This window comes from Fulvia fulva, chromosome 11 (genome assembly GCF_020509005.1).
Source record: "Fulvia fulva chromosome 11, complete sequence".
Taxonomy (NCBI): Eukaryota; Fungi; Ascomycota; class Dothideomycetes; order Mycosphaerellales; family Mycosphaerellaceae; genus Fulvia; species Fulvia fulva.
Window position 1 is genome coordinate 2527994 of NC_063022.1, and position 10724 is coordinate 2538717.

The 10724-nt window shown below is 47.0% G+C and overlaps 2 protein-coding genes across 2 annotated transcripts; one reads left to right on the forward strand and one right to left on the reverse strand.

Moving 5' to 3' along the window:
* Positions 1–7437: 7437 nt before the first annotated feature.
* Positions 7438–8640, reverse strand: CLAFUR5_13115 (Alpha-ketoglutarate-dependent dioxygenase oryG; the record flags this gene model as incomplete). Its single annotated transcript, XM_047912263.1, is given in 4 exon segments — positions 7438–7589; positions 7649–7880; positions 7899–8365; positions 8418–8640. 4 exon segments carry the CDS (start codon positions 8638–8640, stop codon positions 7438–7440), a joined length of 1074 nt encoding a protein of 357 aa, XP_047767708.1.
* An 852-nt stretch (positions 8641–9492) lies between these two features.
* CLAFUR5_13116 (uncharacterized protein) lies at positions 9493–10587 on the forward strand (the record flags this gene model as incomplete). The annotated part of the gene is made up of 1 exon (XM_047912264.1): positions 9493–10587. The coding sequence occupies one exon, from the start codon at positions 9493–9495 to the stop codon at positions 10585–10587; it is 1095 nt and encodes a 364-aa protein (XP_047767709.1).
* Positions 10588–10724: the final 137 nt, after the last annotated feature.

A 10724-nucleotide genomic window follows, 5' to 3' on the forward strand; every position in this document is an offset into this window, starting at 1 on the left:
AGCGGGCATACTCGCGTATTACGTTCCGGGTAGACAGACCGTAGTAGAGACGGATCCCTTAGACTTTATAAACGTAGGAGTGTTATTACAGTATAATAACGAAGGCGTTTTGTACCCGGTGGCCTTCTATTCGAAGAAGCTCAGTCCGTAGGAGTGTAATTACGAGATTTACGACAAGGAGCTCCTCGTAATTATTAAGGCCTTTAAGGAATAGCGACCGGAGCTAGCCTATAAAGTAGATGATAGTAGCGAGCTAGTTAAGGTAGTCACGGACTATAAGAACTTAGAATACTTTATAACGACGAAGTAGCTAAATCGTCGGTAAGTACGGTAGGTAGAGTTCCTATCGTAATTTAACTTCTAGATTATATATCGCCCCGGGGTATAAGGAACTAAGCTAGATAGCCTAACGAGACGTAGCTAGGACCTTCCGTAGGGGGTGGACGATCCGAGAAATTAGCACTAGTATTAGACATTGCTTCCGCCGGAGCGATTCTTTAAGATCGACTCTATATAAGCTACCGTCGAAGATACGCCCGAGGAGGAAGACACGACTCTACTGAACCCTAAAGCCGTAGAGTTCATTCTAGAACCTAAGCTAGTACCGTAGTCAGTATAGCCTACGTATAAAGTCTAGATTAAAGCCGAACTCGAATACCGAATAACGACCGCTTACGCTTTAGACAGCGAGCTTAAAGTAGCTATTAAGCTACTATAGAAGGATAGTAGCACTATCCCTCCTTTGTTATAGAAGGCGAAGATACACCCTACGTATTATAAGGTAGATAGCGATATATTATATATCCGTAATTAGTACGAAGGTTAGAGCCTATAGGTACTAAATAACTAAGCTCTATAGACTCGATTGATTAAGATAAACTACGATGCTCTAGTAGTAGGACATCTAGGGCGGGCACGTATATATGAACTCGTAGTACGTGAATTCTACTAGCCTAGGCTAGTAAGATCCGTACGTAGATATACTACGAATTGCCGTACCTACCGTATATCGAAATCTCTATACACCTAGCTACTAGGATTATTGCACCTACTTTCTATTCCGGACCGACCTTAGAGACATATCGTAGTCGACTTCGTCGTCGAACTTCTAGATAGCACCGTTAACGGCATAACTTATAACAATATTATAACCGTTACGGACCGACTGACTAAAGAAGTCGAGTTGATTCCTATCGGAGCTATAACAATAGTATAGAACGCGGCAAGACTTTTCCTTAAACACGTCTTTTACCGTCGAGGCCTACCTAATACTATCACCTCGGATAGAGGGCGGTAGTAGATCGCAACTTTCTAGAAGAAGCTCTATAAGATGTTACGTATTAATCGTAAGCTGAGTTCTTCCTACTACCCTAAGACTAACGGACAGTCTAAGGCTATAGAACAGTACCTACGTATATTCGTTAACGAGGCACAAAGTGATTAGGTAGACTAGCTTTGTCTAGCGCAATTCGTAATCAATAACTATATCTTAGAGACTACCGGCGTATCTCCTCTCTATACTACGCTTAGCTATAATCTAGAATTCACGGAGCGTATCGACGTATAGGTAGGTAAAGACCGATAGATAACGACACTATAGCGATTAGACAGCAAATCTACCGAGACGTTTATTAAGCGACTATATAGCCTATATAAGAATCTATAAGAGAATATAAGAATGTCGTAAGCGCTATAAGCTAAGGCCGCGAATCGCTATTAAAGTATCCTACTAGATTACAAAGTAGGCGACATAGTATACCTTAGTATAAAGAATATCCGTACGATACGGCCGTCTAAGAAGCTCGATAGACGATACGCTAGTCCCTATAGAATCACTAAGGTGATGCCTACTAGACTCTTATACAAGCTAGACTTATTAGATACGACAGTAGGGCTCGATAACTGCTTCTATACCTCCCTTCTATAAAAAGCCGACGACCTAAACTTGCCTCTACTCGAAAACTAGCACCTCGTACCGCCGCCGCCGGTAGTTATCGAGCCCGATACGACCGAAGCTAATACGATCGCCGACGTAGTAGCTATACCTACTTCCCCGATGTACAAAGTAGAGAAGATTCTAGACATATATACTCGTAAGCGAGTAGGCAAGGTGAAGAAGGGATAGAAGCGTAAGGTAGACACTTAGTATAAGGTGAAATAGCTAGGATATTAGAATAAGGAGGATAGTGAGACCTAGCAACCGGCTAAGGACATGTTTAAATACGTAGCCGCCGCTATTATAGACTTTCACTATAACCGGCCGGAGTTGTCTACGCCTATAGGTTTCGTAGCTCTATCCGACTAGTCTCTACTAGCTACTAAGGTACTTAGGCTCAACACGATTAGGGTTACTTAGTAGAACGACACCGTCACGAATAAGTCGCCTCGAACTATGCCTTTAATAGAATCTACTCCGTATATATTTACTACGTACCGCTATACTAGCTAGATTACGGGAAAGCCTACCGTCGTAACTAGGGTTACCGGTCTTATCTACCGCCCTTAGCTCTACGATAGTACTAGCAGTTATACCGATACTCTAGTAAGACCTATAGAGCCTATAATAATACCTAACCTTAGCTATAAGGATTATACGCGAGTACTAGCCGAAGATAGACTTAGGTCTAGGGCAAGCTAGCTAACTAGGCAATATATTTCTCGAAGGAAGCCGGTCGCGGATAGGCTAAAGGATGAACTAAAGGTAGATTTGGAGACAGAGGTGTTACTAGATAAGGACAAGGCTCTAGAGGATAATTAGGCTTTCGCGAGACTATAGAGTAGTATAGGCAAGTAGCCTTATAAGATAGATAACGCTTAGAGGACTAAGGCGTGTTTTAGGAGGGGGGGTACTATTACGGGCGACCCGCGCCACTTCACTACCGAAGCGTCGGCCCGGCTAAACCGCGGACCTTCCGTATCGGGTTAGCGCGGCTTAGCGCTTTCTTATAAGCCCGCCGCGCCTCGCGCTCCTCTTTCGTAGCTTCGTAGAACAATAACTATCTCAATCAGACTCTGTAGTACGCGCGCCCTTATATAGTACTATATAAGGGTATATGTCCGGTAACTATAGTTCTAATATATAGGCCGATATCTTAAGTTCTCCGCTATAGTTCGTCTCTTATATTCTATACCTCTCGATCTTATACTCTTTCTAATTCTTGTTCTAACTACTATCTACTATACTTAGGCAGTAGCCCCGGTATTTCCCTACTCGGTAGCGAGGGCGCTTAAGTTCGGAGTTACGTTACGTAGTCGAGGTAGGCGGTAGTCGCCGTCGTAGCCGTATATCTCGTACTCGGGGTTACTAGTAATATATAGTCCGGTACGGTAACGGAAGTACTTACCCTACTTCTTTAGAACTTCGCGACCCTCGCGGTTAAGCGGTAGTAGATTCTGAAGGTGTACTAGTAAGTCTTCCTTCTTCTTAATACCTAAGTACTATAGTAGGCGTTATACGATCGTACCGGTCGCGCTAGCTACGGTAGCTATAGTAGTTATTACGTTACTAGTAGGGCCTAGGTTCTAGTTACCTCCTCCGCCGCTACTACGAGGGCGGTTATTGTCCTACTAAGGGTATAGCTACTCAGTCTCGTAGAAGGTCTTGTCTAACTCGGTATACTCCTTAATAATATCCTATATACTGTTTAGGTAATAGTTAACCTCTCGGTCGCCGAATGTCTTAATAAAGTACTTACGGTTTAGGCGGTTACGGAAAAGTATTAGCTCGGTATTATCCCCCTAGTCTATCTAGGCACGTAACTTCGAGTAACGTACGAAGAATACGACAAAGGATTCCTTCTACTACTACTTATAGGTTATAATATCGACTATAGCCTTTATAGCTTTGTTCCGGGTACCGTACTATCAAGTTATCTAGTCTAGTAGCTCCTCGCCGGTACTAAACTCGTTATATAACTAATGTCCTAGGATAGGGATACGTAGCTTAATAGTAGTCTAGACTTTACTATTAGTCTATCTATATAGGAAGTGGAGGGCATCCTACTTAGTACGGAAGGTCGCTACTATAAGCTTTAGTAGGATACTCGTATACTAACTATCGAAAGATAGGTCGGTATCGTTCTTAAACTTCTTAGGATCTAGTACTCCCTTACCGATCTCTATACTACGCTCTAAGGTACGGTCGATATTAATAAGACGCTCGGCGAGGTCTACTAGCGGTGTCTATATACGATTAGTACGTCCTCCTCTAGTACGTACCGTCTCTTAGCGCTAGTTACGGCGGCGATTATTGCGGCCTCGATCCTTATCCTTATCGCTACGGCCTAGGCCGTCATTATTATCGTCATCTCTACTACTACCCCTACCGCCCCCGGTAGCGGCTTTACGATATATACGCTAAAGCTTCTCGAGGGAGGTCTCTCGCGGGTAAGAGCGCGAGTATAACGGACTACGGCCTCGACGCCTATTACCGTTAGTAGTGTTGTCCTCTATAGCTTAGAGTCGAGTCTTTAAGTCATCAATCTCCTTCTATAACGCCTAGTTTATACTCTTAGTATCTTATGCCTTCTTCTTAGCCTCTTATACCTTCTTCTTCTCCTTTTCGCTAAGATCGTAAAATTGTTTATATAGATTATTAGCTTGCTTATACTTGTCCTAGACCTCCTTTATCTTAGCTAGGTCTAGTATATTCTTAAGATCCTATACTATCTTCTATAAGGCGGACTTCTCGGTTCTAAGTATCTAATAGATACGGTCGTATTCGGCGTAGAGGTTACGGTACTAGTCGTTCTAGAGGGCGTTTATACGTTATAAGACGTCGACTTGCTCGGTAGCGGTCTACGCGGTATTGAATCCTCGTAGGATAAAGTCGTATAAAGTCTTAGGATAGTCTCGGACTAACTCGGCGAGGTCGTTCGCGTCGACGTTCTAGAAATCGCTAGCGGCGATATGTTCGGCTTCGTCGAGGGAGTAGTAAATAGGTAGTATGTCGTCGCTACCCTTCTCCTAGTACTCCTTTAGCTCGTATAGTTCTATAAAGTTAATAGCGCCTCTCTATTCCCTATCGAGTGGCTTCTCCTATACTATATCTAACTCCTACTAAAGAGCGACGCCGGTATTAATCGTGACACGCCGGTTGTTATCTTAAGTCTAGGGCTATAGAAAAGATAAGAGATCTAGGAAAAGAGATATACGCTTGCCTAAGGGCTTTACCGGTAGTAGTATACCGTTCTAGGTCTATAAGTCCTACTGACTCGTTATAGTGTAGTTATTAACGCGACCTATCGCTATTACTAAGGTCTTCGCGGCGTTAACTTCCCTAGGTATCTACGTACTTAGCGCCTTACCGTGTTCTACTACCCGCTCGTAGTCGCGTATTCTTTAGTTCTATAAGTCTGTTCCTATTATTACGCGTCCCTTACCTAGATCCGTAATCTAGGTAGGCTAGTAGAACAAACTATAAGGGCGCGCGTACTATAGGGTCCGGGAGAGATAGTTATTATTCTACGAAGCTACGAAAGAGAAGCGTAAGGCGCGGCGAAGTTATAAAGTAAAGCTAAGCCGCGCTAACCCGATACGGAAGGTCCGCGGTTTAGCCGGGCCGACGTAGCTATAGTAGAGGGTCGCGGGCTACCCGTAATACGAGTCTTCTATTCCTTCTAGGATTATAGCCTCCCTATAAGGCCTATAGGCCTTCGTTAGACTTTCTAGTAACTCTTAGCTAGCTCTAATACTAGTAAACGACTCGAACCTCGATAAAGATATAACTAAAACTTATAACCTTGTTCGTAACCGTAACCTTGCTTATAACGTTATACTTACTTTACTTATTACTAAGAGCCTTGACCTTAGGTGCCTTAATACCTTAAGATTTCGACTTCGAGTCGACCTTGACCTTGATTTTACTAAGATATACTAATAATGCTACCGGGTATATACTTAAAACCCCCCTTATTAACTACTAAAAATATAGACGACTAACCACCCTAGTAAGTAAGGGCGCGCCTAGTGACCTTAGAATAGCTTACGCGTAGGTATATATATTTACTAGTCCGCGGGCCGTGAAATATATACTAAGATCCTAAAAGATAATAAATCTGAAATTCTTAGATTCCCGTGTTTTTACCTTATAGAGATATTTTCGTAAGTCCTAGCTTCCTACTAAGGTCGCCTCCTAACTATATATATCTTAGTAGTACCCCTATATACCCCTACTACGTAATTAACCGTTAAAGGTTAACGAGATTCGACGCGCAAATTTCAGGGTCTAAAGGGGCCCTTAGCTCGTTAATACTATTACTCCTAGAATATACGGTACGTACTCCTCGTCTATCCGAGGTAGTCGCTAGGAAGGGGGGAGTAGATAGTAAAGGCGAGGAACCGGACGATTAGGGCACTTCTTAATAACGCTAAGGACCTACGGCGTATTATAAACTAGATACTAGAGAAGGGCTAGCTAGAATAGTACCGCCTAGTAGGAGTAGTATAGGAAGAGAGGATACGGCGTAGCGCGACGAGACTAGCTAGGAGCGGGGGCTAACGGGGTAGTGATATAGACTACATACGTTTAGAGGGAAAGCTAATCTAGATAAGGAGAAGTCGGGGGCGGGAAGGGTTTTTACCTATTCGGGTTTCCCTTTATATATAACAATAGATATATACCTATATAGGCCGAATAGGGTCCTAGAATAGGGGAATGACAAATCTATCTATCTATCTATATATAAATATTTTTATAAGTGCTCTAGTTATTAAGTTATGTCCTTTCTACGAGGCTATCTACTAAAAAGCGACTTGCGCTCTCAGCCTGCGTGCAGCTTCGCGCCCGCTTGCGGTATAGCGTAGAAGCTGAGACCACGTAGGCTGAGTACCTGAGCTTAGCGCAAGGCGTGTCGGGCTTTGCGATCGCATGGCCTAGCCGAAGGCTGCGTATGTTCTACTGAACGTTTCTCCATGATGGAGGGTGAGACAAGACTGATAAGGAAGTGGGTGAACGTAGGCTACAATCTCGAGAACGCGGAGAGGTGAATTGACATATTTTCTAGCAGACCGGGGGACAGGCAGCCACTATACGATGCGGCTCGGTCAATGTGTGACCTGCTTGATGAAGTTAGGGTGTAGAAGTCCCAGATGAGGTTGATCCTTTCACTCCCACGACCCAGCCCCCCCCCCCCTTGTACGCTAGTCTATGACCACGAGACAAAGGCAACGGCAATTTAGTAGGAGCCAGAGCATACCGCCACTATTCGCGTGCGACAATGTGACGAAGACGCCCACAATAGTTCAGCAACGCTTTGCATTGGGACCTAGCAGCAGAGTATGCGCCTACATCACCATCAAGCATGGTAAACGAAGGCGATGAAGATGTGGCGAATGAAGAGTGCAGTCGGCAAAGGGACAGCAGACTGCATGATCAACAGTATAAGCGCGACAGTAGCACTATAGATACCAGTCACTGTGTACGTATAGACTCGCCCTCTACTCCCTTCCCCAAGCCACAGCCCTTGAGCTGGAGTTCGGGTCCAGATACGGCGCCTCACCGATACCGACAGCACGGTTCCCAAACCTCTCACCCAGCCCATCGTAGTCAAAGGTCGCCGTATGAAAGGCACTTCTGTTATCCCAGATTGCTGTATCGTGTTAGTATCATTCGTCCCACCCACAATCCTCCATACCAAATTCGACTCACCAATATCATTCTCATTCCTCCACTTAAACCTCACAGTAAGATCATGATTCTCATGGATACTCCTCTTGAACTTGGCCAACAACTCCTCACTCTCATTCTGATGCAACTCATTGATCCTCTTCGGGAAGGGTCCCAAGGCGTAGACACTCTTCCACCCCGTCACGGGGTTCGTCCTGACCACTGGATGCACTGATGAAAGCTCACCGCCGACATTCTGGGCACTGCCGCGTGGCTATGTGTAGATCTTGACTTTCTCAGGATCCGCCGCAGCAGCTTTCAGGAAGCCATCACCCGTGAACGTTGCCGTTAACCCGTCCAGGAACTTCTGATAGGCTGGCGAGAAGCGGTCGTAGATATCGTACCCGCTAGCCCAGAGAGTATCGCCGCCAGTCTTGGGAAGCTTGGTCAAGCGGAGAGAAGTGTAATCAGCTGGGACAGGCTCAAATTGAATGTCAGAGTGCCATTGGGCTGCATCGTAGCGGCGCTTGTTGGCCTGAAGCTCGTGCTTGAAGAGTTGCTTCCTGTGCTCGGAGCTGATCTGGGAAATTTCGTGATCGCCAACGCCGAATTCGGAGGTGTTGTTGAAGACGGGGTGGATGTGGAGGGTAGAATCGGAGGGTTTACCGCTAAGCTGGCCGAGACGATGGACGAAGTGTTTTTGGAGGTCGTTGGTCAGGTTGTCTTGGGCGCGGAAGAAGACGACGCCGCGCTCGGAGACTGTGGGGAGGTTAGTTTGGCAGTGCGTGAGACGTGAGATGAAGGTACTGACTGGTGACTGCAAGATCGCGGAGCAGTTCATCAGCATTGCTAGCATTGATCAAGTCGTCCACGATGTCGACGCCCTGAAATTCGCGGCCAATGGCTGGCGTTGTGTCTTCATACTCGAAGCTGTCCAGAGCGCCAGTCTGCTTCAATGGCTCTCTATGAGAAGTCTTGCTCTTGAATGGGGAGTCATGGCTGGGGAGTTGGTCAGAAAGAATGCCGGGTGCCATTGTGGCAAGCTGTGTTCAGTGGAATGTCTCCAAAGCTGAAAGCAGAGCAGGCTCGGCCACCTACCATTCCAGACCTACATATATACCCCATCGCATGGCTGGTGGACATGTGGGGCATCACACGCAATATTAAGCACGCCATCTGACAGCTGCATGACAAGGACCAAGCTCTTTGACCTCGACGACGGATCTGCTCTTGCTGCGCACGGCACATCGTGGCCGCGTGGCCGCTAGATGGTGAAGATGGCGCAAGAACGCAGGCATTTGCTTACTGTAAGCGTGATGACTGTGTCGTGGATGGAAGGCTGGAGGGCATCATGGGAGTGGCAAGATGTCGGTGGGCTCGCCATGGCGTCGATCGAATGGCTTTGTCGTCAAGATACATGTACGTGAGTGTCTCATCATGTGCTTTGGTCTGACAGCGCCTTCCCTTCTGACAGCGAGCACAGTCGAGGATGTTGGGACCGAGGCTCGGGAGGAAGTCGCGTCCAGGATCGTGATGTCGGCTCATCGGCGTGAACGTTTCAGCTTGGCATCGTTCCCGCCAACTTCACCTTCATCTAAATCATGTCCACGCTCACGGATCGTGTATCGTTGCTCATAGTGTACCATATCGATCAATGCTGCAGTCTGAACACTGACACAGCATCAAAACGGTGCGCGACAGTGTGGTGACATTATCCGATCCCTTCCGGCTCGCTGGTGGCCACCTGTTCGACACCGGATGCAAAATCCATCGCAAGCACTCGAAGATCGACTATAGGAGGTAGTTTGCCTTTCAGATCTTCAGGTCACGTGCACGGTCATAACCTTGGCTGCTCAGATCCGGTTGACACTACGGTATAAGTGGCAATGTCCACGTCGCCAAGCGACTTTCTTTTCCCAACAGCCATCAACGCCCACAGGTGGACACGGGGGCAGGTCCCCCGATACTACGAGAGACTCGCCGAGCACAGAAAGATGAAGGACTATCGGAGGAAGTCAGACAGCAAGAGACCTGTGTGGGAACCTGCACCAAAGGGTACGACCGTGGATCTCGCCAACATCGAGACTGGTCCGAGCAGCGAGGAGGATGCTATGAACTCACTGCTTCGACAGGGCTGCCACTGGCCTCCAAAGCACTACCGGAAGGACCATGAGTGTCGAATTCCAGGACTGCGACTGCAGGCGTTACGGCAGATAAAGCGCTGGGAGAAGTCGCGTCCTGTGCTGCAGCTCATGATGGAGAAGCTCCCGGATGAGCTGAATCTGCTGATCATGCAACATGTCGTGTTGGATACGCAACAACATATGCACTTCAAGAAAGATGATACACCACTTCTTTTGACCGAGCAGGCAAACTCATTGCTCGGAGGATGGGAAGGAATCGATCCACTCATCCCATTGGCAGAACAAGCCATCCTCGAAAATTCCATCATCAAATGCGACGTCGAATTCCAACGCGCAGCCACAGGATCCGAGAAGATAGCAGTGCTCCCCACTCTGATACAAATTCTACCTCAGCCTCTCCGCCATCTCCAACTCCAGATCCGATTCGAAATCCCAGCAGGCCGTCAAAAGTACCCATCAGCAATCTACACCGCAACATCCGGCATGGCATCGCTCTGCGCCCAACTACCAGGCCTACGATCACTCCACCTCCTCATGCTCATCGACCTCAACCACGCACCAAGGGATCCGCATCGAGGTAGCGGTCCTCCCATTCTGAGATCATGCCGCAAGGGTTTCAGCGGCGAGAGCACGTTCTTGCAGGCGATTGCGGATCTTGTTGATGCGGCACGGACTGCGCGGCCGAGTGTTACGACTACTATTGAGATCAAGTATGAGCATGAATACCAGTGGTATTCACCGCCAGTGTGGAAACCACTGCCTGAGGTTATGTACGTTGAGGCAGATATACGTCCGGCTACAGATGTCGTTCGCGAAGCAGAGATCAAGTGGGAATGAACATACAGGGCGACGTGATTTGGATCACCGCTTGTTGATGACGTGTCGAATGATGAAAGCCATCGTGGAGGGGTGGGTGTTGCCTGGAAGCATGTGCGGAAGAAGATCGAACGACATGGCAGCTACTTTTATGACTG